At 35.4% G+C, this 27,144-nt stretch overlaps 1 protein-coding gene across 1 annotated transcript in view; it reads left to right on the top strand.

The window, feature by feature from the left end:
* The window catches only part of P58IPK (dnaJ homolog subfamily C member P58IPK), a 77,775-nt gene that overhangs the window by 6,722 nt on the left and 43,909 nt on the right, over window positions 1-27,144 (top strand). The window contains exons 2-4 of the mRNA XM_089096867.1: window positions 1,985-2,086; window positions 6,632-6,756; window positions 25,217-25,291. Of these exons, the coding sequence (XP_088952993.1) occupies window positions 1,985-2,086; window positions 6,632-6,756; window positions 25,217-25,291 (302 nt within the window). The remainder of the gene's footprint in view (window positions 1-1,984; window positions 2,087-6,631; window positions 6,757-25,216; window positions 25,292-27,144) is intronic.

Raw genomic sequence — 27,144 nt, 5'->3', positions numbered from 1 at the left:
TGAAAAAAAGGCTTGATATGACTTAAAATCCTATTATAAACTTCTCAAAATAGTAAGATGCCTCTCAAAGGAAACTCTTCCAAAATATGTCAGATTTCTGATGCTTGAATTGATTTGAACACCAAAAATTGTTTATAGTGTAAACTAAAGGTATAGAAATCATATGAAGGAAAAGGTAGTTTATTATGTTCTCCATTCATTGCTATTTCCTAATAATATAACTGCTGCCATGACAATTCCATTTCAGCCCCTCCCCTCTCCCTAATTTTCCAGGTGTAGCCATAGGCTGAAAATGCTTGTTGATTTGTTTGTTGTTTTTCTGTGCCATGATAAATCTAAATTTAGTCAGAAGTAAGTACAGAATATAATGCAAACTAACAAAATCAGTTGGCTTTTGTATGTAGAGACTGTAGGTGTTTTTGTGAGCTGGAAAGCAAAGAAAGCTTGGCTTTCCATAGAATTAGTTAGACTTAGAAAGCAAATCCAAAAATAGCAGTGTAAAGTTTTTCTGGCTAGGGATTTTGTGCTAAATTCAATTGATTATGCTTATGACTTTAATAAAATCTACAGTTTTGACTTTTTTTTATCTTATGACCAATCATTTCAAAAAAAGAATATCATTTTTGAAAACCATGCAAGATAATGACTCAGAATAATTGTTCACACTGATGTATACATAAAAAATGTTAATAACAACAGAAGCATGGTCCATTCTTTATTAAACATTAATAAACCATTGATGAGCCCCTTAACATATTATTAAAACTTGACTTGTGCTTTGGTCTGCTTTATGAGGCCAGTTATATCCCTAGGCTCATAGGATAGGTGGTGATTTTACTGATACAATAACTTTGTTGAACTTTAGATCTTTTATTGGTAAGCTTTTAATATTCTTTTCAAATATACAAATTATCAGTCATAAATTCCATTTTGAGCCCCAGAAGGAGTTTCAAAATTAATGATGACTTTTATTTTTTATTTATATTTTTTTTTTAGTTTAGTTTAGACTAATAAAGTTTACCATTTAATATGGTTTCCAAGTATAATATTCTGTACCACCTGACTAGTGCTTTGGCCTACCTAATGAGGATAGATATAGGTCTTAGGCCTATTGTTGGTTTTCATTATGTTCCTTATTGATAGTTGTTTCGTAATGGCTAATGAAGTCAAAAGAAAAAGTCATTAATTTGTTTTATATAACTTAGGTTATCTGACTTCATGGAGCCCCAAATAGCCCAAGAAAAGCCCTAATGGAATAATTTATTTTTAATAGGAGCAAAAAAAGAATTGGTTTACTAGCTAAAATTGAATTTACAACAGTAGTAATTAGTTAATACTAAAATGATTGTTTAAAGATATATTGAGTGCTATATTCATAATTTAGCCAGTAAATTCATCCAAAATTAATAAATTCACCAAAAATATGTTTTCTTTAATTTTAGCTTGAATCTGCTTTTCCTTGACTTAGTTCTAAAGCTTGGGTATACCTTGTTTGATTGTTTTCGTTTGATTGACTGAAGAAGCGAATATAGTCCTGTTAAATATTGTCTTATCTTTGATGTTGAAATCATGTAACCTGTCAAAGTTTTAATATATATATATATATATATATATATATATATATATATATATATATATATATATATATATATATATATATATATATATATATATATATATATATATATATATATATATATATATATATATATATATATATATATATATATATATATATATATATATATATATATATATATATATATTGTTCTTTACTTAGGCAGCACTATTGCGCTGCCTGTGATAAATTATATCTATAAAGCTTATTTTTTATATCCTGTTAGCATAATTTGTTGCCCATGCCCCTGGGCCGGCAAAATTGAGAAAACTGTGTGCAAAACCTTGGTTGGGTAGGCCTAGTAGATAAGCAGTGAGATGCTTTGTTTTTTTTGCTATACCAGAACTATTAAAATATCACTTGCAGGTGTTTTTGGCAATGATTCAAATAAACATTTGGAATTAGGTAAACTCTACATGGCCCAAGGACAGTTGCAGGATGCTTTGACTCATTTTCATGCTGCTCTAGGTATGTGGTCAACTGTCTTGGATTGAAGTCCAGCATGTATACCATATTTAAAATCAATTTTGTCTTCCTTGTTCATATTTGTGCATATTTGCTGTTATTTTGAATATCAAACATACAGGAGCAAAAACTGCCAGAATTTTTGTTGGTTCCAAAATACTGATGCTTGGAAACATTGTTGGTAAATATTAACTGTAAGGGTAAAACTGTGATTGCAACAATGCTGACTAGAGACAACCAATAATAGATAAGCTAATCCAGGCTGTTGATAACAATTTTCCATCTTAAAGTGTACTTTAAAATTACACTGTGTAATATCATTTTAATTCAAAAATATCACAGTTTAACGCAATATTTCTGGAGAAGAGGCGAAATTGAAGTAAGGCTAACTAAAGGAAGTAAACAATTCATCTGGAACAAAATTTAGTTCATTGATTTTTTTTTTTAACTGTCATGGGTGAATTTGGGTGATAATTTTTTTTTTTTTCTTAATCCTATATACTATATAGGGTTTGTTGGTTTAGAAGAAACAAAGTAAATTGCACAGGGATAATCTTTATTAGTAATGACTTAATTGAAGTTAAATTATCCCTGCAAACTAAATATTTTGTCTTCAACTTATTTCTACTGAAACATTGAACATAACATTCTGCTTTAGTGAAAGAGTCTTCTGGAGTCCGCTTTGGCCTCATAATGATTTTCAATTTGTAGGATGTGTGGGGTCAATTCGTGAGGCTAATCATTTTGGACTCTTCTTTACAATGTTATAGTAGGTGTGATTAGGGGCACATAATGAGCCCAAAGGCAACTTTGAAATAGGAGAGTATGTCAATGTTCTGGATGCAGGTGGATTAGTATTGTTAGCCTTGAAGACCTCCTTTTCTGTATTCTGCAGTGAGGATGGAAATATGGTATGCCCTCTATGCATGTACATTATGCATAGACAAAATTGTTGCTGTTCATTTGCACCAACAGAAACGCCATCTATAACCCTAAACCTTTGTTTGCTTTAGATGGCGTCGGTCTAATCTCCAAAATGGATAGCAAAGCAGAGGACTTTATTAGCCTTTGCAGTTTGAAGGCTTGATCAGCAAATGATTTTCTGATATCTAGCAGTATAACGGGTGACGAGGTGACAGTGGAGAAGCTTCCCAGGGTTTCTAAGGAACCAAAAATTAAGAAGAATGAAAAGTAAATAACAGTAAGAATAAGTGAGACTTGGAAGAGCTAGAAAATGAAAGAGCCTATAAAGGTGACAGATGAAATAAAGAAAGAATTGAAAGTGTCCATTTTGAGGGACATCGTACACGAGGAAATGAAGCAGTGGGTGGAACTTAGTTTCGGCAATACAGTAACCAAAATGTTTAATGTAAGATAGTGTGTGTTTGGAAAGTGTAGCAGTTATAAAATGACATAAGCTATGAGAATGATAAGATGAAAAATGTCAGGGAGCTTGTACAAGAATGTTTGATGTCCATCAATAAGTCAAGAATAGCAATGAGCATGGTGTGATGTGGATTTGGTGTAGGGAAGTTGGGATAATAGTTAAGAAAATGCTCAAAGTAAGCGGGAGCAGGGGAATAAAGAATTCCAGACATTAAAAGGGGAAATATAAAACATTCGATGGAAAGGACAAATTTGTCTCAGATTCCACTAACAGAAACTGGTCAATGACACTAGGAAAAAGAAGGTATTATTTAAAGATGCAGTGGTAGATCGTTGGCTTCCCTTGGAAAGAAGATGATTAATAGAACCTTTAACGAGTCATGAAATAATCTAAAGAAAATAATAAAAGACAGTCTGCTCCAGACTTGGATGGCCTAACAGCAGCCGTCTGAAGGTAGAGCAGTACCCTGGCCTTATGTCACTTATTTTCTTGCTGGTTGTGAACAAAATGGAATGACTGGCCAGATAAATTTCGTCGATAACAAAAACAATCGTAGGCAGTGCATTAGCCCTGCCCTATTAAAAATCAATATCGAATTAATATATCTATTACCTTATGTATTTATTTATTTTTTTTTCTTGCCACTTTGTATGGAAAGAGGGACTATAGTAACTTTCTTTTTAGGGGGAAATTAACATATTGAGCTTCCCTGTTTCAGAGACAGCCTTACGGTGTACGGTCACGTACGGCCGTACGGTGGTGCATTCACCCTAAAGAGTCAAGTAGTCTATATAAACCGTAATACTAAATTTTAAAAAAAAGTTTTTTCAACTGAAAGTAAGAAGCAACATTCAAATTTAAAATGAATATTAATTATATCTTGCTTATCCTTCGCTCGTTATGCTAAACTCTCAAAGTTCTTTAAAAATACTTCTCATTCAAATTCAACGGTCAGTGCTTTTTAGAAGTCTTTCTTAAAAATTGAAAGAAAAAGACTTTAGTGTAAACAGCGAGGGACTAGGAAGGAACAGCTCTTCATATACGGAATAATGTTCCTTTCTTTCAGCTGAAACAGCTTTTTTTTAACATTTAGTTTTGGACCGTATTTCAAATAATGGCAGAAAATTCTCTTCCTCGTATGAAATTTTTCCTGGAAGCTCCTCATGGATGCTCCCAATGGAGAATTTTTCACCATGGAAAATCCGCCCCCCCCCAAAAAAAAAATCCTGTTTACATCCCAATAACAAATGCTATATGTAAACAATTGCCAAATTGTGTAACTTATATTCCTTTCTCTAGGGGCTTTGGGGGGTCTTGTCATCCCCAGAGACATAGTTATTGGACCTCTCGGCTATGTTGAATCAAATGGCTATTTCAAAATTTTGGTTGTATGTCTCTGGGACAAAAGAGGCTTTGGAGGGGTCTAGTTGCCCTCCAATCTTTTTGGTCACTTAAAAAGGGTACTAGAACTTTCGATTTCCGTTGGAATCACCCTTTCCAGATCCTCTAGGACCATTCTAGAGGATCTTCTAGGACGATTCGAACCAGATCCTCTGGTTCGATACGGTTACCCATGAGAAAACAAAAACTACTTTCTTCTGGCAAATGAAATTCCATATTTTTTAAGATATGTGCTTGAAACCTCTACACTTGGGTTCTCTGGAACCCTATGGGGTCTCTGTAGGGCTCCATAAATAGTAATGGAAAAGTATTTATTATGGACACAAGTTTGCCTTATCTTAACGAAACTACTACACAATCTGGATATTCAAAAATGCAGAGGGCTAAAGCAGAATCAAAATCATCATTTTTACCTTTTTGAGGGGTTTTCTATTTAAGTTTTATCTCCATATTGCCTTCGCCAATTGTTAGTGTGTTCTACGCACGTGAACTTTCCACAGGAACATGGGACTGTCTACAGAGCTAGCAGCTATGTTTTTGCAAGAATATCAAAAGAGTTCAACCTCATAATTATTTAAAGTAAAACCAGAAGATCGTGTTGTCGTAAAAAATTTCCGATTATCCTTCATAAATTGAGCAAAGACTGGCGGATAAGGTTCTACGGGGTAACCGTAAAATTCCTTTTGCGTAGATTCTGAATGAAATTCTTTTCCGTTGTGTAGCTCAGATAATTCATAAGTTTTGTTCTTAGTCTTTTTTTTTGTCCTGTATGTGTTGCTTGTGCACTCTTTTAGCTGAACTACACCACTGCTTTGCACTCCTTTTTGTGGATTGATTAATTGGATTCTTTGTCGATTTGGATTTTCAACATTTAGTTATAATTGTTTGTCTTCTATTAAGTGTTGTCGGCATCTTTGAGGTAAATTCTCTGACAAGACCGTACCCAGGATTTTTTTCGGACGGAGTTTTACTCAAGGATTTTTTTTCGGGGAGGGGGGTGGGTTACACAAAAAAAACCTCAAAAAACGCACACAAAATTTGTTTATATCCATTTTTGTTACGTTTTTACGAGTTAAACAAACATTTTGTTGGGGGCTCAAACCTCCCCCCCCTCCCTCTGGGTACGGCCTTGTTCTCTGATGAGTTTTCTGGTGTTTTATTAGGTATTTGAAAGCTGTGATTAAACCAGACTGGCTCATTTTACTGGCAGTCGTGTGGGCTGCTTTAATACCTACCTCAAAGAGTATGGGTAACTGGCAAGAGTGGAAACTCGCGCTAGTGTCGAAAAAAAAAACACCAACGCCATCTAGCATCTGGCGAAAACATAAGGCTGGGCCTAGTAAATGTCTTTTAAACAGTAGATTAGCCCACCCTAAACAGCCAAATACTTGCCTTTTTAGGAAATTTGAAATGCAGGTGAGGGTAAAGAGTCCAAAACTGTTTGACTAGTAGGCCTACTCTGTTCAGCCTGGATAGGCCGATTAAGGTAAATTAATTCTTGAAACAAAACCAGTACAGGTTATTTATTACTTACACAGACACTTCACCTTTAAATGCTATAAATATACAGATAAGACCAGGCCTATATCATAATCATATTAATTATCCTGTTCTGTTTGAAATTTTCTACTTATTTGGAGACACTTCTAATGCTTTCGCCAGCCACTATGCTGCGTCTGCCGTTAAATGCGGAAGATACGACTCTTATTAATTACCCATTATACTCTATACTTATTCTTGATTATGTTCCTTTATTTTAGAGATAGATTCCAATAATTATCTTACGCTATTCAGAAGAGCCACTGTATTTTTGGCACTAGGAAGATCCAAGTCAGCTTTGGATGACCTGAATAAAGTAATTGAACTAAAACCTGACTTTAATTCGGTAAGTCTGTATCTGATTCTCATAGTAAATCAAATAAGATAGAAACTTTAAAGCAAAACTTCTGTATAAATTTTACATTTTAATGTCTTTAGATTTTTTATTGCTAGATTGGACTGGGGAGTATCCTTCAAATGAATTGAATTATGTATGATTATTCACTTGCAATAGGAATGAAGTTGATGGCCTGAAATTTTAACGCAGATCAGCGTAAAAGAAAAGAGTTCTCTGCTTTCAATAGGACTGAAGTTGATGGCCTGAAATTTTAAAGCAGATCAGCGTAAAAGAAAGTAGTTTTTGGCTTTCGATAGGACTGAAGTTGATGGTCTGAAATTTTAAAGCAGATCAGCGTAAAAGAAAAGAGATCTTCGCACTGAGAGTTCTAATTGCGTTTTTCTTCCAAAATTTATCGCACGTAGTAAGCATCCCTTAATATGCCCCTTCCTAAGTTAAAATTCAAAATTATCTTGACCCTTCTTCCCATCCAATACCCCTTTAAAGTTTCGACTGGATCCGATAAGCATCTAATTTACGTTCCCAAGATATAGCAGGTATGGTGTTTTGATAACCTGGTTGCACAACGTATTTTTTGTTTTAGCTCTAACCTGTCCCCCAAGTCACAATTCAGCGTCCACTTAACAATACCCGAGAGCTTGAATTTAATACTCTAAGCCGTTCCTAGGATATTGCATATATGCTATTCTGACAACCGTGCATAAAGTACAAGTCTCATAAGAGCCTATAGTGCAAACAACTGCATTCAACTAAGTTTCAACTTCATTTCCCAAGCTGTTCTCAAAGTATCAAAGGGAGTCTCCTTTGATGACCTGAATACTCATAATGTCTTTCATTTTACCCCCGTCCCCTCCTCTGAGTCAGAAATCCATTATATAATTTGAAATCCTCTTGACTTGCCTACCCTCCAATATCCATATATAGTTTTAACTCGATCATTTTAACTATTTCCAGGAGATTGTAAATTAATTTGAAAAATCTGGTTCATAAAGCGTGTTTTAATTTACTCAGGTAAGTGCTTCATTTTCTGAGTAGAATTAACTCTTGGGAAACTCCAAAACATTGACCTATTTAATTACGCGTAAGAGCTTTCTCGAAATACAGCTTGTTAGGAACAAAAAGTCTTGGGCTGATTTTCTGGCCTCCTTAGAGTTTCCCACACATTTAATAAATTAAAAGATTATCTTGGCAGAGAGAATGATCACTTGCAACTTTGAGCAGACACCTAGGATCAAAATGCCCCCCCCCCCCATTTTCTATTTCGAAATCTGTGTGTAATTAAAGGCTAAATTCCATAGTTTATGACCCTTGTCCCAGTCACAAGTTGTTGCAGTCACAGTCGCAGTAACAATCATAAGGGGCCATAGTCGTAATCGTGAGTGGTCGCAGTACCAACTAGTCGCAGTAGTAGTAGCAGTAGTAGGCCAGAAAGTTTCAACTTAATACCCGTAGCTGTTCCTAAGACACTGCAGATACACCCTTTTGATAAACAGGATGCACATAGTACCTTTTTGTTTAATTTACAACCCTTTCCCTGGGGGCTGTGGGGGTTCATGTCATAACTGTATGCATATTGTTGAATTTTTCAACATGTTTGATCAAAATGTTTTCTTTTTTTAATTTTGATTGGATGTCTCCGTTTGTTGTTGTTTTTTGTGGGGGGGGGGGGGAAGGAGGGGGAAGGTCATGAGATAGGGACGAGCTGCACAAAAATCATTTTTGACTCCTGTAAAACCTATGCAAAAGCTATTTATGAAACGCTGTAGATACACGCCATTTCGAAAACATAATAGTGCATTTAATATTTTGATTCATATCGCTACTTACCACACGTAAATTGTAAGTTCCATAGGAGCATCTAGTACAAAAATTTTATTTTTGTCTAGATTACAGACAAAACTGTTTTGGCCCCTTCCCTATTAAATTAAATTTTTAACTTCCTTGGCCCATAATCCCCCAATTTGAATTTAACATGATCCACCCTCCCCCTTCCTTTTCACAAACAGTCCCTGGGAAGTTTTGGCTCCATGTCATTTCTAAGATGGACCAACCATGAGTGAGAAATCTGATGGAAATCTTGGGATATAACTGTAAAAAAGCAATGAAAAAATCACCATTTAAAAAGAAAAGGTCAGAACGTCATAATTTTTCTGCAGAAACGACCACCTTATTATTATCTCATACACAGATGCAGTAATGGCTGGGATGGTATTTTGATGAACTGGATGCACGGTGTCCTGTGTACTAGCAAAAATGTCAAGGGAGTGCTAACTGATAACACGGACTCATTTCACAAACAAGAGTATCATCACATTGTTGATAATCAGAGCCAACATAGGAATTGCTACAAAATGTAATAGCTGATGTTGTTTTTGTGACCTCAGGGGTACAACATTAGTTTTTTGAACTTCGGTCTGGCTTAGTTTGCTAGACTGTCTTAGACAAGCCAGTGGCTTGCATGAATTTCTATTTCTAAGGGTTATACACATAGTCATATAAATGAGCCTTCTTTTTCGAATCGTTGCTAAGCAAAAGTTGATCTTTAATATAAAGAGTGGGATTGGTTAATATAAAGAGTGGATTTTTAATATAAAGAGTGGGATTGGTTAATATAAAGAGTGGATTTTTAATATAAAGAGTGGGATTGGTTAACATAAAGAGTGGATTTTTAATATAAAGAGTGGGATTGGTAGCCCCACTCATTTTTAAGGATACATAAGAAACTTGATTTTGCTGAACAAAATCAAAAGAAACTATATGTATCCTGTTTGTCAAAAGAGTGTTCGTCAATGGAATTTTCATCTATGACTTAAACCTTTAGGACATATTTAGTTGTATCGCCAGAGGGTCAAAAGAACATATCTACACCGTTTTTGGAACCGCTGAGGATATTCAGTTAAGAATTTCGTGGAATATTGAGGGATATCTCAATTTGTCTGCAATATCTCAGAGACGCTGAAGAGAATTAAGTTCAAATTTTTAAGGCATGTTGAGGGGGCTCTAAAAGTGGCCAGAACGGCTTCAGCCGTATACAAATTCAAAAATCATACAGATTTTTAGTTCATTTATTTGAATTTTTCCCGTCACCACCAATCCAAAGTTCTATAGTACAAGTATTCTCAAATTTATTACGCAATTTTATCCAATATATAAATAGAAAATCAAAATTTTGATTCTTAATCAGAAAAAAACCGAAAAACGTTTTGCAGATATTTTTTTATTGACCAATGAAAAAGTAAAACGAACAGAAATTATTTTAAAAGAACTTTCCACAGGTAATTTTTTCAAAGTAAAGTAAAAAGCTATATTAAACCTAGGACGAGCGGAGATAAAGTCAACAATAATTCAAGTTTAAAATGGACATAAATTTATATCAGTAAATAATATAAGAATAATATAAAACCACATAAATCTCTATCAATGAATAAATTGAACAAAAATTACTATATTAATGAAGTTAAATTATAAATAAACAGGTACTATAAAAAAAAAAGCAAGTTTAAAGGCCCCCGTTTCTAGTAAAGATCAGAAAGTCATTTGCAGTTTAATGAAAATAAAATACATTTTAAGTGTTTAGTCCTTTATATCCGTTAATAAATATAAAATTACTCAAACTTTCAGGAACAAATAAAAACTCACAGTTCGAAATAAGGATTGTTTTCAGTAAAGCACAAGTGACGTTCTGGCCTTTACGAGGCACAAGGGATGCTTGTCCTACTCTTATTTGCTGTAGCTTCTGTTCGTTTTACATTCAACTGATTCTTTATTGTAATTTCTGTTCGTTTTGGGCTTCACTTATTTATTTTTAGCGATTTATGTTTGTTTTACACTTGAATTCCTATTTGACTTTATTTCCGCTTGTCTTAGGTATAATAATAATAACAATTTATTTATAACCTACTTTTAAACAAAACAAGCGGAGTAAATTACACTAAAAAGGAAGAAAAATCAAATACACAGAAACATAGATAACTCAAACCTTAGTCACGGACAAAAACACGGATAATATTATAGTTTGGGCCTAGGGACACAAAGACATGTCTTGTTAAATTAGCACTAAACAACTCAAACGATTGGATAATGTCGATAGCACCATTAACATCTCTCAACCTCAAGTCGCAAAAAAGGGAGTTTAGAACAAATACTAATCCCTGACCACTGTAAACTCGCAACATTGCAAATTACTGAGGATCCACAGGACAAATTATGAGGTGATGATTTGCGATTAACAACTGAATATTCGCATTTATCAACATTCAAAAACAGACCAACATCCTGAAATATCATAGAAATACGTTGCACAGATAATGCCAAAATAGAATTGGTTCGGCTTAAAACTAGCAGGTCGTCCGCGTACGCAATATAAGACACATCAGGTAAATTATAAAAATACGAAGGCTTGATTCCTGATATCACATTTCGAATGCAAGCATTAATAGAATGTAAGCATAAATAGATAAGGTGATAGTACTCCACCCTGTCGTACTCCTGATTGAACTGGTATATTATAGTAGTACCCTGTACCAGATTTTAAACGAAGAAACGAATTACTAGACCAAAATTTAAGTAAATGCATGACAGATTGGTTCACTCCAAACTCTAACAAAGACTGCCACACTTGTGCATGGTAAGTACTATCGAAAGCTTTAGACAAGTCCAAAGCGCAAATTTTTAATTCATAACCTTTGGACTGGGCGTCATAAAGAATTGAAGCTGAAAGCTTATGCGCATGTTGGCTCCCAATACGTGGTTGAAACCCAAATTGCTTTGAGTCTTTCGCAGTTCGTTCAATAATGTATGGGATCAGAACTAGACCCCGGTGCCGCGCTGGCGGATCATCGCCGCCGACGAGATGCCCAGTCGAACGCCGCCGAACGGTCGTAACGCCGCCGGCACACGGCCGCCGATTTAGGCGGCGGCGTTCTCGTCGACTTTAAATTAATTTTGTGGCAATTCTTTATTGCATCAACCGCAAAGTCGGAGCTTTTCCTTCTCGTGTGGTTTAGTATTTTGATTTTCCTGATTAGAAATCAAGCAAGGCCTGCACTATCCGCGAATTTTCGGGAATTTCCCCCAAAATCTGCGTCACCCCCCAAAAAAATTTGGTTCCCCGAATCCCCGAAAATCACGCAATCACGGTGCCACCACTAGCGATTTATCACCAGTGACTTTCCCTGCCAAATATTACTTTGCATACCATAATTCTTCACTACTCTTTTGTTCATTAATTTTCGTCTCTTTTGTTACTTTGCATAAAAACCAGAGAGATGCAATATGCAATTGCAAATATTGCAATATACACAGTTCTTCATATGTTGACAAAAAGTATCGTCTTTATGAAATGAATTTAAATCATTTCGAATGCAGTTTCCCAATTGCTATTTATTTCACCATTCGTAGTCAAGACTTTTATTTTCAAGTTGAATAGAATTATAGAAGGCATTTACTGCTGTATAGCTTTAGCCTTCACCTGGATTTTGAAATTTACAGCTGACAGATAGTTTCTACAGCTGAATTGTAAGTTTACAGATTTTTTTTTTTTGCTGTTTTTAGATGATATTTTATTAATTTTTAATAATAAATTTTTTAACGCATTAAATAAAAAAAAATTTTTATTATTAAACATTTTTACCCCCCCCCCCCCAAAAAAAAAAACCTTCTATTGAGACAAAATATAGCTATAGACTAATCTATGTACAAGGTTGGGGAATTAAAAATTGAACCGGAAGTTATCTCAAAAATATTATTCATAAATAAAATGTAAATTATTGCCTATAGGTGGGGGGGATAGGGGCTTGTCATTTTTAAATGATAATACCTCATTTTTTTTTTATTGAAAACAGGGATGCCAAAAAGATAATTATATTTTTCATTTAAAGTGGAGACAGAATAAAATGATATCAAATTCCCTGGGAAACCATTGAAATATTTTGATAGACCCAGGCCCCCCTCCCCTGTAGGACTTGTTGATTGTCTTGGGGATTTTCCGATTTCTCATAGGCTATAGGCCGAATTTAGGTTTTGTGTGGGCTCCCTTTTAATTAGATTCTTTGGATCTTTGGAATGCCAAGGCGAATCTATGACTCAGTTTTCCAATAATTTGAGGTATATCTGAATAATTTCGACATTTTTGTTGTCGTCTCTGTACCCCTTTACTCATACCCTCAATTTTTTTTTTCAAGGAACACTAAACTGTTTAACGTTATTTTGCGTGTTTGTTTCAACCATATAGCGACCTAGTTAATTATTAAGTAAATCATTCTTCTAATGAAAGCTGAGACGGCATCGTATCTAGAGGGTATCCAGAGGGGGGGGGGTAGGGAGGTATTACATTTAAATGGTAATATCTCGATTTTTTTTTTATCGAAAGCAGGGATCCCAACAAGTTTTTTTTTAATTTAAAGAAGAGACTGCATCCTATCAAGTTGGTATCCAGGGGGGGGGTAGTGAGCTATCGTATTTAAATGACAATACCTCGTTTTTTTTTAAAGCAGGGGTGCCAATAAGTTTTTTTTTCATTTAAAGCAGAGGCGGTATCCTATCAAGCTGGTATCCAGGGGGGGGCATAGGGAGTTATTATATTTAAGTGATAGTACCTTGATTTCTTTTATTGAAAGCAGGGATGCCAAAAAGTTGAAAAGTTGACAAAAATTAACAAGATTTTCGTGAGCTATACTTGATACAGCACTTGCATGGTTTTATTGTCCAAAGGGAAAGGGACATATGCGTCAAACCCGTTTTTTTTTTCATTGATGAAACGGGTTTACTTTGAAAACATTCATTCATTAGTACCAGGTAGATTCACACTAAAACGAAATGGTGTGACAAAAGCGATATCGACATCCCCACCTAACGTTGCGCTCGAGTGACAAGGGCGCCCTTGGTCCAGTGCCCAAGTTACATTAAAAGGCCAAGTCATAATTAAAGCTTTCAATTTGGGAGGTTCAAGGAGGAGTCTTTGACAGTTTCATGACCTCAGGGTACTAGATGTTGCAACGTTCTTACGTATCTACAGTGGTTTAAAAAATTAGATCACCCCACAAATGATTACCAAAAATATGCACAAATATAACAAATGTAACATTTGGAATATTATAACACTTTTTTCAAAGCTTTGAAGAAAAGCAAAAAAGGGCAAATACCCCTAACTACGCTTGAAAGCTATTTTAAAAAGAAACTCTTTGGAGATTTCCATGGAACTGAGCATAGCAGAAGCTTTGAGCCTGGGTGGGGAACAAAGAGGAGTCTTTGAGTATTTTGACCACAGGTGACTTATTGTTGCGACTTTCTTAAATTTGATAATTTTGTGAGCATTTGGAAATCAAAGCTTAAACTCAATAACTGATACTAAGTCTCTTAACATCTTGCTTGGGTTAAAAGTGACGAACTAGGAACAAATTCTCAACATCTTCCTGGAGCTACTTCAGTCTGCATATTATTTCATTTAATTACATTTAAAAGGGATGAGCTTTTCATTTTTTACCTAAGAAAATAGCTGGCACTTCATTTTTTTTCATACCGAATAAACCATTGAGTGTTTTTGTTTCATTGTGATTGAAGTGTTCTTATGTGAAGTGTTCATCATGTATTTTTCAATTTGATAAATTTATTCCTTTTAGATGAAGTTTATAATTTGACTGATATTAGGTATTTATGAATTTATAATTTGGAATTAATCCCCAGAAGAAAAAATTAATACTATCCAAAAGAGCAGCCAAAAGCAATAAAAAAGTAGCAGTTCAGCCTTAGCCTACATGACATATATTCTATAAAGAAGCCAAAAAAAATTCAAATGTATTTTGTTTAAGTTGTTATTAAAAACCACTTTTTAATACAATAAGGCTTTTTAGGAATCCAAAAGAGCAAAAAAAAACAATCAATATCAAAGTCGCCCATTTCAGCTTTTTTAAAGGTGAACAAACAGATATAGGCAAAGGGCATTATGAAAAAATTAAGCTTCTAAGTTCAAAGTTATATTCCAAGTTTTTAACCAGATAACTGGCGAATTTTGTAATACGGTATTTAAAGTTTTGTATGCAGCAATGCTCGATGAAAAAAAAACTAATAATTTTGATAATTATGTATGTTAAGAATTCATACAGCCATTTCATTTCTACCAGATTTCTTCTTCTCCTGATGAATAACGAAGAAGACCAGTTTCCAGCCAGCGACTTGTGAATTTTTGAACTCATGAATAGGCTCGAATCTGTTGTAAATTTAAGCTGTGATTTGAGAAAGACTGATGAAAACATTAATGTTTGCGGTTAACATTGATCGCGCCGGCGGCGCGCCGCTGACATCCTACCGGCGGCGTGGCGCGGCATGCTGTTTTTGGCCCCGCCGCCGCCGGTCTTCCCTCATCGGCGCGGTGCCGGGGTCTAATCAGAACACATTAAAAAATCTTTCTAATATCGCAAGCAACAGTGAAGGGGCTAAATATGAACTGGAATCAAAAAGGTCTCTTCTACGTTTAAGAATAGAAGTTAACGCTCCACAAAGTAAGGAATCCGGCACCATTGACAAACACAAACGGAACTGAAAAAGTAACTGGAGCTGAGCGACTAGTGCCGGACAATCACAACGTAAATGATGAGCGCTAATCCCATCAAGATCACTGGACTTCACTGGACTGGATCACTAAGTTTGAGCAACGAGGATCTGGAAGATGCAGCTAGACGGCATAATAGTAAAATATTGTACTGGCATGTTAACAAATTGAGAGAGAGTAGTCAATCAGGACTTGTCCCAGTTAAAGATAGGAACGGGGCCACAATTAGGGATAAGGAAAGAGTTAAAGAAAGATTGGCAGAACATTTTGAAAATTCGCTAAACCGAGATATAGCTACAGGAAAAGATATAGAGGAAAATGAAAAAGTTCGTGATACCTTGGATATGAAGGAAGATTTGTTTTTAGCGGAAGAATTAGCGACAGTACTAAAAGGATTAAAAAATAATAAGGCTCCAGGTGCTACTACTACTATTACGAATGACTCACCGCAGCATCGAGCCGCCTGAGGCCAACAAAGCTACGCACGCTCCTCCTCCATCCCAAATCTATTCAAAGCCTCCCTTTTTACACCCTCCCACGAAGTTCCCATTTCTTTTAAATCTTTCTTTATTATGTCCTTCCATCCCAGATGAGGACGAACTGCTTTCCGTTTAGCCCTAGACGGTTGGCCGAAAAGAACAATCTTCGGCAATCTGTCATCCTTCATCCGCACCACGTGTCCTAGCCACCTCAACCTTTCTTTCATTATATCCCTAGACAGCGGTATTGAAACTCCTATGCCTTCCCAAGGCCAGAACAAAATTTGCAGTTTACTTAAAAAATATAAATGTTTTTACTTTTATAACTTAAATAAATCAAATAATATTAACATTTTGATTACTAAATCAAATATTAAAATCTATATTAAACAAAAATGTACATTCATTTGTATTTTTTCAGTAAAGTGCAAATTTTGTTCTGGCCTTGGGAAGGCATAGGGGTTTTGTGACCAACTTATGTTAATTTCTGCTCGTTTTGAGTTTGACTCGGTTAATTATTGTAATTTCTCATCGTTTTTGGTTTCATTTATTTATCGATGCTGATTTGGGGTAGTTTCACGCTTGGTAGATTATTTCATTTTTATTTTTGCTAATTTTTTGTTTCGTAGAATTCTTTACTTTTCTTTCAAAAACTTGTTTTTTGGAAAAATTTTGTTCAAATAATTTCTGTTCGTTTTATATTGTCAAAATCTTTTCAGAGAAAAAGAAAATAATACTTTAAAGCTTTTCGTTTTTTAAGACTTTATAGTTTGGCCTGCTATTTGTATGCTGGAAAAAAATTTTCAGCAATTTTTAACAACATACACCCTTTTAAAAATCTGGACACAAATAGTACTGTTTAATTTAGTTTCATAACTCCTCTGGTTGACCTGAAATGGAATACCTTTACGCTATTTTGATTTAGTTAAATTTTATGAGCAGAAACGGCAGGGTGGGAGTGGAAGGGGGATTAGTTGCCCTCAAATCTATTTCGACCATTAAAAAGGGTATCAGCCCTTTCTATTTTCAATCGAATGAGCCCTTTTCAAAGTTCCCACGACAACTCCTTCGATACGAAGTGCCCTGGTCTAAACAAAAAAAAATAATGCATTGTGCCAACATCGATGTTTACTATAAAAATATCAAGCCTTCCAAACACTTTTAATTGTTTAAAAGGGCATTATGGCTTTAAATTTCTGATCGAATGAACCCTTTTGGAAACGGCAATGCTTTCTATGAACACCATGTATGCCCCCAGGGCATAAATTACAACCCTTACCCTTAGGTATGTTAGGATGGTTGTCTTCCTCTAAGACCAAATTTTCAGAACTTTCAACTACGTTAAACATCATGGCTATCTCAAAATTTTGATTGGATGTGTTTGGGGAAATGGTGGGCGTGAGAGGGGTGTTAGTCGCCTTCCAATCACTTTCGACTATTAAAAAGGGCTTAAGCCACTCCAATTTCCAATTGAATGAGCGCATTTCGAAGTTCCTACGACAACTTCTTCAGTACGAAGTGCCCTGCTCTAAAGGAAAAAATTAATAAATAATACATTGTGCCAACATCGTTCTTATATGCCCCCAGGGCATAACTTAAAACTTTTACCTTGAGGGTTGTGGGGGAATGTCCTCCTCTTTACTTAGTCCCCGTTTCTTGTCTCGTTCTCGAGTGTCCCCGTTCTTTACTTAGGCAGTGCGATCGAGCTGCCTATGATCTATACAACAAATTTCTATGCAAACCTTATATGCCTCCAGGGCATAACTTACAACCCTTGCACTGAGGGCTCTGAGGGTGTTATCATCCTAAAAGACCTAATTTCCAGAACATTCAACTACGTTGAACAAAATGGATATCTAAAAATTTTGATTGGATGTGTTTTGGAAAATGGTGGGCGTGAGAGGGGCATTAGTCGCTATCCAATCACTTATCAACTATTAAAAAGGCCAGTAGCCATTTCAATTTCCAATGGAATAAGCCCTTTTTGAAGTTTCTACAACAACGCTTTCTATAAGAACTTTATATGCCCCAGGGCATAACTTATAACCCTTGCCCTGAGGGCTGTGGGGGAGGGGGTGTCATCCTTACAGACCTAATTTCCAAACTTTCAACTACGTTGAATACAAATGGCTATCTTAAAATTTTGATTGGATGTGTTTGGGGAAATGATGGGCGTGAGAGGGGGGTTAGTTGCCCTCAAATCACTTTCGACTATTAAAAAGGGTACTATCCCTTTGAATTTCAAATCGAATGAACTCTTTTTCAAGTTTCTACGAACAAGATTTCAATAAAGACCTTATATGCTCCCAGGACATAACTTATAATCCTTGCCCTGAGAGCTGTGGGGAAGTGTCCTCCTCAAAATTATATTTTCTATCTGGATATCAACTACGCTGAATAAAATGGCTATCTCAAAATTTTTATTTGATGTGTTTGGGGGAATGATGGCTGTGGGGGGGGAGGGGGTTGCTTGTAGCCCTCCAATTACCTTCGACTATTAAAAAGGGCACTAGCCATTAGAATTTCCCATTGAATGAAGATTTTTGAAATTTCTAGAACGAAGTTTTCTCTAAAAATCTTATATACCCCAAGGGCATAACTTACAGCCCTTGGCCCGAGGGTTGCCATGAGGGCTGTGGGGGAGTTTCCTCCTCAAAAACATATTTTCTGTCTGAAAACCAACTACGCTGAAAAAAATGGCTATCTCAAAATTTTGATGGGATGTGTTTGGGGGAATGAGGGGCGTGGGGGGGGGGGGCTAGAGGCCCTCCGATCACTTTCGACAATTAAAAAGGGCACTAGCCACTCCACTTTTCAATCCAATTATCCCTTTTGAAAGTCTCTACGACAACTCCTTCGATACGAAGTGCCCGGGTATGGAGAAAAAAACCAAAAACACATTGTGCCCACATCGTTCTTTACTTAGGCAGCGCTAGCGCGCTGCCTATGATTATTTTGATGGACTTTGACTTAAGGAGCACAGGAAAGGCAATGGGAGACCACGGAATCAAATGGGGAGGAAAAACTCTCCTGGACTTTGATTATGCTGATGATTAGATTAGATTAGAGCATCCTAGATAAATGTGTGAGTAAAATGAATGAACTTTAAGAGGTTTTGCGAGTTCAGGGTGTTAGAATAGGTTTGAAAATTAATGTTAAGAAGACAGTCACTAAGGCTAGGAATAAGTGAAGATGAAAAGGTGACGTTGGGCTACGAAAAGATTGATCTGGTAGGTAGTTTCACTTAGCTTGGCTGTATCATAGGCAGCGAAATAGCGCTGCCTAAGTAAAGCCCAATGTTGGCACAATGTATTATTTTTTTTTTCTTGGTCTTAAACCAGGGCACTTCGTATCGAATGGGTTACGATATAAACTTAGATAGGAGTGCATTCGATTATAAATTGGAACGTTTAGTGCCCTTATCGATAACTGAAAGTAATTGGAAGGAAACAGACACCCATTCCACGCCCACCATTTCCGCTAATAGATCGACTAAAAATTTTGACCTAGCCATTCTGTTCAGTATAGTTGATTTTCAGATAAATGTTATGTTTTTGTGAAGACCACTCCCCCATAGCCCTCAGGGCAAAGTTTATAAGTTATACCCTGGGGGCATATAAGGTTTTTATTGAAAGCGTTGTCATAGAAACTTCGAAAGGGCTCATTCGATTGGAAATTAAAAGGGACAGTGGCTTTTTCGATTGTTGAAAGTGATTAGAGAAGAACTAACCCTTCTCTCACGCCCACTATTTCCGCAAACACATATAATCAAATTTTGATATAGCAATTTTGTTCAACGCAGTTGAAAATTCTAGAAACTAGGTCTTTGGTTATGCCCTGGTGGAGTATTATTTTTTTCTCTTTTTTTTTGTTTAGACCAGGGCACTTCGTATCGAAGGATTTGTCTTAAGAACTTCTAAAAGGGCTCATTCGATTGAAAATAGAAAGGGTCAATGCCCTTTTTAATAGTCGAAAATGACTGGAGGGCAAGTAGTCTCCCTCCCACCCCCACCCTTCCATTTGCCCATTATGTTTGAAAATACTAAACGTTGCCTTAAGATTAAATCAAAATGCACTGTGTTAATGCTAATTCCCAATAAGGCATCTCAGCAGTGTCCTAAGAACGACTGAGGGTATTATGTTCAAACTTTTGGGGCTACTTCGCTCTTAAAATTTAACCAAATCAAAATAGCGTAGAAAGGGCTAATGCCCTTTTTAATAGTCGAAAATGACTAGAGGGCAACTAGTCCCCCTCCTACGCCCACCCTCCCATTCGCCCATTATGTTTGATAATACTAAATGTTGCCTTAAGATTAAATCACAATGCACTGTGTTAATTCTAATTCCCAATAAGGCATCTCAGCAGTGTCTCAAGAACGACTGAGGGTATTATGTTCAAACTTTCGGGGCTACTTCGCTCTTAAAATTTAACCAAATAAAAAAAGCGTAAGTGTATTCAAGCTATCAAAGAAAGTAAACAGATTTTTTTGGCGAATGGTATCAAGTTTTCTATTTCAGGTAAACTAGAGGAGGTATGAAACTAAATTAAACACTACTATTTGTGTCCAGATTTTTAAAAGGGTGTATGTTGTTAAAAATTGCTGAAATTTTTCTCCAACATACAAATAGCAGGCCAAACTATAAAGTCTTAAAAGAACGAAAAGAAAAGACTGTGTCAGTATAAAACAAACAGAAATGAATTTAAAAAAAAAACTTTCCCCAAAATAATTTTTTCAAAGGAAAGTAAATAAATCTATTAAACAAAAAATTAGAAAAAATAAAATAAAATAATCTACCAAGCATGAAACTACGACAAATAAGCATCGATAAATAAATGAAACCCAAAACGAACAGAAATTACAATAAATAACCGAGTCAAACTCAAAACGAGCAGAAATTAATATGAGCGGGGCTCAAAACCACTATGCCTTCCCAATGTCAGAACATGATTTGCACTTTACTGAAAAAAAAATAAAAATGAATGTGCATTGTCTGTTTAATATACATATTATGATAATTAGTAGTCAAAATGTTAGTATTATTTGATTTATCAAAGTTATAAAAGTAAAATCCTTTATATTTTTTCAGTTAAGTGCAAATTATGTTCTGGCCCTGGGAAGTCATAGGGATTTTGAGCCATACTAATGTTAATTTCTGCTCGTTTTGAGTTTGACTCTGTTATTTATTGTAATTTCTGTTCGTTTTGGATTTCGATTATTTATCAATGCTGATTTGTGGTAGTTTCACGCTTGGTAGATTATTTGATTTTATTTTTGTTCACTTTTGGTTTAATGGAGTTCTTTACTTTTCTTTGAAAAACCTATTTTGCGGAAATTTTTTTGAAATTAATTATCAGTAAAGATGGTGAGAGCAGTGAAGATGCTAAAAGTATAATAGCCAAGGCTCAGGGTATTTTTTCACAGTTAAAAAAAGTTTGGAAGAATAGGAAGATAAGTCTGCAAACCAAGATTAGAATAGTAGAAGCTACAGTGATGTCAGTGGTCAAATATTGCTCTGAAGCATGGGTGCTCCGAAAAGCGGAGGTTATTCTGTTGGTAATTTCCCAGAAAATTGGCCTGCGTGTTTATCAGGGGACACGGCTGTACGACTGTAAACCATTCAGTAGGAAATATGAAAAGTGTGCTTTTTTTCTACTTCCAAAGGCTATAATGAAGGAAAGGCCTAGGCGATTTTAGTACGCTCAGCGAATGAAGGTTGAAAGACTATTAAAGACCGTCCATTTCGATCAACTGTCTAACGCTAAACGGAAAGCAGTTCGTCCTCATCTGGGATGGGAGGGCATCATAAAGAAAGATTTAAAAGAAATGGGAACTTCGTGGGAGGGTGGAAAAAGGGAGGCTTTGAATAGATTTGGGATGGTGGAGGAGCGTGCGTAGCTGTGTTGACCTCTGGCGACTTGGTGCTGCGGTGAGTTGTTAGTAGTATTAGGGTACAATTAACAATAATTTTAATTGATACAGGAATAACATGTACAAGATTACATAAAAAATATATATATATAATTCCTAAGCCAAGACGAATCTGGGATAACATCACTGGTCCCTAACGAATCAAATTTAGATGAATCCATGACTTCTTTCCATTGTACTGCAGTTTTAGGGAACTCAGCATCATATTATCGAACCAAACGAAGATACTGTTTAAACTCCGCTTTTGTCTTACTTCTTATATCAAACACCTCGCAAAGGCCGCCCACTCGCAGTCCAGATGCGAAGCCAGAGTTTGGCACGATTTTTGACGACTTTAAAACCTGTATCTTTTTTCCAAGTCGAACTTCGAGTTTTGAATTTAACCCGGACAAGCGGGACAGCATCATTCTCAGCTTGTTTCATACACTGAACTAAGCGAAGGTAATCCACATTCAGTTGTGCTCTGGCTTGTTGCGAAAAAACACTCGTGCACAGTAGATTAGAAGGGATCTTTACGCAGGACAACAGAGCTGCTAGGCTCCACTCTCGTTTCATACACCTTTTTTTTTTACAAGTAGTAACTCACGAATTATTAGATGGATCAGCGGTTAATGTCACAGTAAGGGAGATGGGTGGTTAAAATCACGCTCTTCTTTGTCAACATGAATGACAGAACAGGGGACATCGGCGGAGCAGATACAATGGTCAATATTGGTCACATTACCACTATTATGAATATAACTGTAATCAAAAGCTTTATGTGCTATATGGTAACCAATAGGCAACGAATATAAAACTAATTTAGTTCAAGTAGAGGAGGTATGAACATCACTATATAAATTAACTATCACAAGCCTCCGATACCCATACTTTCCAATATTGCATAACAGTTTTAAGGGATGAGCAGGCATTAAAATACTTAGTAAATTAAGCTAGACGTTTCTGATCGCAAGGAAGAAATACATTTATAATTACTAGGTGACCAAGTCGTATTTCCATAATATTATCAGAGGAATGAAATAAGACAGGTGACAAAGGAGTAGCTAATCGTTTGATAACACATGCAAGGCCCCGGAGGGTCGGCCTTTTGTTTTGTGGACATTAGTGGTAAACACAATATGGTGACTGCTTCTTCGTAGAGAGTTAACGGAGATGGCAGGAAGTTAATGTTCTTGCAAGAACGAAATGTCAAAATCATTCATTTTTTGGTTTGATGAGTCATCTTTATCCTGCATGCCATTGATATTAAAAGAGCAGATTAAGACGGACAATTCGACAGTTATTTCCGAATCACACGTTTGCCGAGGACATCACGCAGAATACGACCTTTTAGGTTATACGAAGCGTGACTACCCTTACAATTAGCGTATTTTGGATCAAAAACTCAGGGGGAATCACGGGATGCTACATGAAGTCCGGCACAGCGGTTGCATTTTATTGGCTTATTATTTGGTTTTCATGTGGTTGGGAGGTTGACAATTATGAAAGCAACGGGGCGGGCGCAGGAATTCAGTTATCCGGAAGGATTCATAACCCGCCTTGAGCCCGAGTCGTAGGCTATTACTCTGGGCTAAAGCATCAGCAAAGGTAATATTCACTGCCATGGATTTTCCCTAACGTTCAACGTCGATTAAATTTTCACATTTCTTAAAGATCATCGTATCATAATAAGCGGGCATCCCTTTAACATTGCCATTAAATTTATTTTTGCGCATCATAGCGTCACAGCTTTTCAACACAGTTGGAACCGCATCGCTGAAAATCGTTGCTGCACATTGACTAATCTGAACAAACAGCTTATCGCCAGAAGGCTTTATGCTGTGAATAGCTTCAAGATCAGGAATTTTGTTAATAGCGTGAGCCAGTTTCGAAGGATCGTCAAGTTTAGTAGGCACTTTTAAAATGATAACAGTGACGGTGCTTTCAATATTTGAACTAGCATAAGGAATGTTAAGTGGCGGACAATTTAAATCATAAGCTGTTACCTTTTCTTTAATGAAGTTAAGGGTACAATTTAGAGAATAAATTTTGAAAGCAAGTTTATGATAAGCAACAGCAGGAATTACAGGGATTTCAGTGGGTGAAATAATTACGTACGTTGGTACTGTTACCTCCCCATTTTCACACCTCCGCAGCAAATCAATCATGTCTTTCACATGCCGAGCGGAGGCTTGATCACCTTGTCTCATTGGTGCTGTTTTGCTACTAGGATATATTTCTGCCCATAAATCAACTTTAGCATCTTCGAGAACATTTTCAGGAAAAAACTCCACTGCGTGGAGTTTTACTAATAATAACTTCATCATCAGTACCCGATCGACTGTTTGATTGGATAAAATTAAGAATAGCTGAATGCGCAAACATTATTATTTTTGCTTAGCTCTGCTAAAAAACAGTCTAGGTCCAAAAAATAGCCGAAATAAATCCATTAACTTACCAACATTCATTTTAATCCTCTTAATTAAAATGAAGCCTTAAAGTAAATGATAATACTAATCGTTTATTGTTTTTTTTTTTTACTATGTGACCCTTTAGGAACGAGTGGCTTCACCGTGCAACATTACTACCTCAGAAATTGGGAAGTTCAATGTATAGTTTTTGATAATTTGGCAAATCTATCATTTAGAAAATCTATTGGCTATCTCAAGATTTTCAACTGATAACAACTAACAACTTGACCATCTCTGGGGCAAAATTGTATTTTGTGCCGAAGAATGGCAAAAATTCATTTCGCTTTTTTTTTTTTACCAAAAAGGAAACGAACTTTTATTTTCCATGCAGAAAAGTCTTCTCCCGATTTCATTGGACTATTGGTTTGGCACGATCACTCCTGAAAAACGGTAAAAAAAAAATGAAGCACGCATCCGGGATCTTCCTCCTAAAAAAAACAGAAAAGAAAATAAAGTCTGTATTCTTATAAACAGGAGCTTGAAACTTTTAAAAGAGGGCTCTCTGGTGTATTCAATTTGATGGTGCAATTCGTTTCAAGATTATTTGCCCCTTTGTCGGTGTTTCTTTTCTTTTTCTCGAAAATCGTCCAGTTATTCTTGTTACTTTTGATGGGTACGTTAACTCTAAACTGGATGAATTTTATATATGTGAAATTAACATCGAAGTAAATTTATGCATTGTCTTCAGAACTTTTTTTCATTTAGACTACTTTTAGGCGTTGTCGCTCCTTACTTATAGTTCGTGACCAGGACTTTTTTTAGCGACATAATTACTTAGCAATTAATGACAATACGTGATGGTGCAATTTTAAAAAGACCGTCATATTATTAAAATGTTTTAACAAGTTACGGAATGGGGAAGCATTAGCCAAGTAAGAAGAATATTAGATCAGAAGATTTGCACGTAACCCCCGTAACTTCGAGATTTGGAACGGGGGAAAATATGGCGCTCTTTAGTAGGTCTATATTCAAAAATCAAACTACCTAGGCTATTATAAAGCAAGTCTCCAAGATGTAATGTTGTTGCATTTTTTTTTTCAGGCTAGAATTCAAAAAGGTATTATACTAGTGAAGTTGGGTAGATTAGAAGAAGCTGAGATTGAACTGAAAAAAGTGGTAAGAACTTCTTTATGTCTATACTACGTATATAAAAATCCAGTAATGTTTGTTTTTGTTTTGTTTGTCTTTTTCGTAAAGCGCTAGTTTTGTGTAATCCTGCAATAATATTATTTATCATCATTCAGTTTATTTACTGTAGTTTTAAAGATACAAGTTGGATAGACTGTTAAACAATATTTTCTGTTATTCCCAAGTTGCTAATTCCAAGTTCCAAGTTGTTCACCTCTCAGGAGACATGCTTCGTTTTCGTTTCTAAATTAGTTTCAGTTATATATATATATATATATATATATATATATATATATATATATATATATATATATATATATATATATATATATACATATATACATATATATATATATATATATATATATATATATATATATATATATATATATATATATATATATATATATACGTATATACGTATATACGTATATACGTATATACGTATATACATATATATATATATATATATATATATATATATACAATATATATATATATATATATATACATATATATACATACATATATTATATATATATATATATATATATATATATATATATATATATATATATATATATATATATATATATATATATATATATATATATATATATATATATATATATATATATATATATGTGTGATTTTGCACATGCTTCCTGTTTTCCCTTACCCCATATTTCTCCAGGTATCCATTTAGAGCTGGGTTGACTCTGTCGGAGGTTGCGGGGTCAGGCCACTGACCCCTGTTCTAAACCAAATGACCAGTGCCACCAGGACTGAAGCGTACCTAGGCCAGGAATGTCAACTGCCTAAATTGTATACAGAGTAGTATCTGTTTACTTTGAGTTTTAATGTTGCTCCTAACCGATTATTGTATTTGGAAAGAGTGTAAAACGGATCGATGGGTGTCCATATATAGTCACCTACGTACAGGATTACCACCAGGTGAAAAAGAAAATCGCCAGATTCTTGAAAAAAAACTCACTAAATCAGCAACCCAATCACCAAGGTCATAATTTAGCTGCTTTAGAAGACAACAAGCTTAGGTGCTTTGAAATCGTCGCTTTTAGTTGCATTATTTGCTTTAATCACTGCCACTATTTTTTTTATTTAGTATGCTTAACATACTCAACGGTGACGAAGGGTGTAATAACCCCTCTAGATTTTGAAAAACACTTTCGTTTGGTATGTTATTTTTTTCTAGCCTAAAATCTCCCTTGATTTCTGAGAAAATCCTATTTTTTTGGGATCTTTGTGAGAAGAGTCGACAGAATTCATTGTCCTTCCCCCAGTTTTTTCCTGAATTGGTACCCTCGATTTATCCCCCTGATCTGTTAATTTTAGCCAGAATATTTCCAACTGTTTCTTTTTATATTTTTTTCTTTGACTATTTAAAACCCCAGTTTTTTTTTATCCCAACGAATTAGGAAACGATTTTCTTTTTACATCTAGTTAAACTAGCATAACTAGGGTACCAGCGAAGACTTTGAAAAACACATTTTTGGGAGTTTTTCATTGAAAAGATGACAACTTGCCTCTCCCCTAGAAATTGAAAAATGCATACCTTCCCCCTAAGTTTTGTGAATTGACGGAACTTCGATGTCTATTACTTCCCCGCCTCTCACCACTAGTCTATCCTGAAAAGTATAGAGGATAAATGATCTAAATAAGGTAAAATGACACAAATTATAATGAAATAATAATGAATCCGTAGGCGTATCATTCAATTGTTTTTGTTCTATACAAAAAGTGGAATTTCGAAAATATTTGCTTGCTTCTTTCTACACCTGGTTTACCAACACAGTAAAGGTAATATGCAGTAGCGAAAAGCC

Source organism: Artemia sp. Qi Xiang Cuo, chromosome 1 (assembly GCF_049724085.1).
Source record: "Artemia sp. Qi Xiang Cuo chromosome 1, ASM4972408v1, whole genome shotgun sequence".
Lineage (NCBI taxonomy): Eukaryota > Metazoa > Arthropoda > Branchiopoda > Anostraca > Artemiidae > Artemia > Artemia sp. Qi Xiang Cuo.
This window is presented reverse-complemented; position numbering and strand designations above follow the sequence as displayed.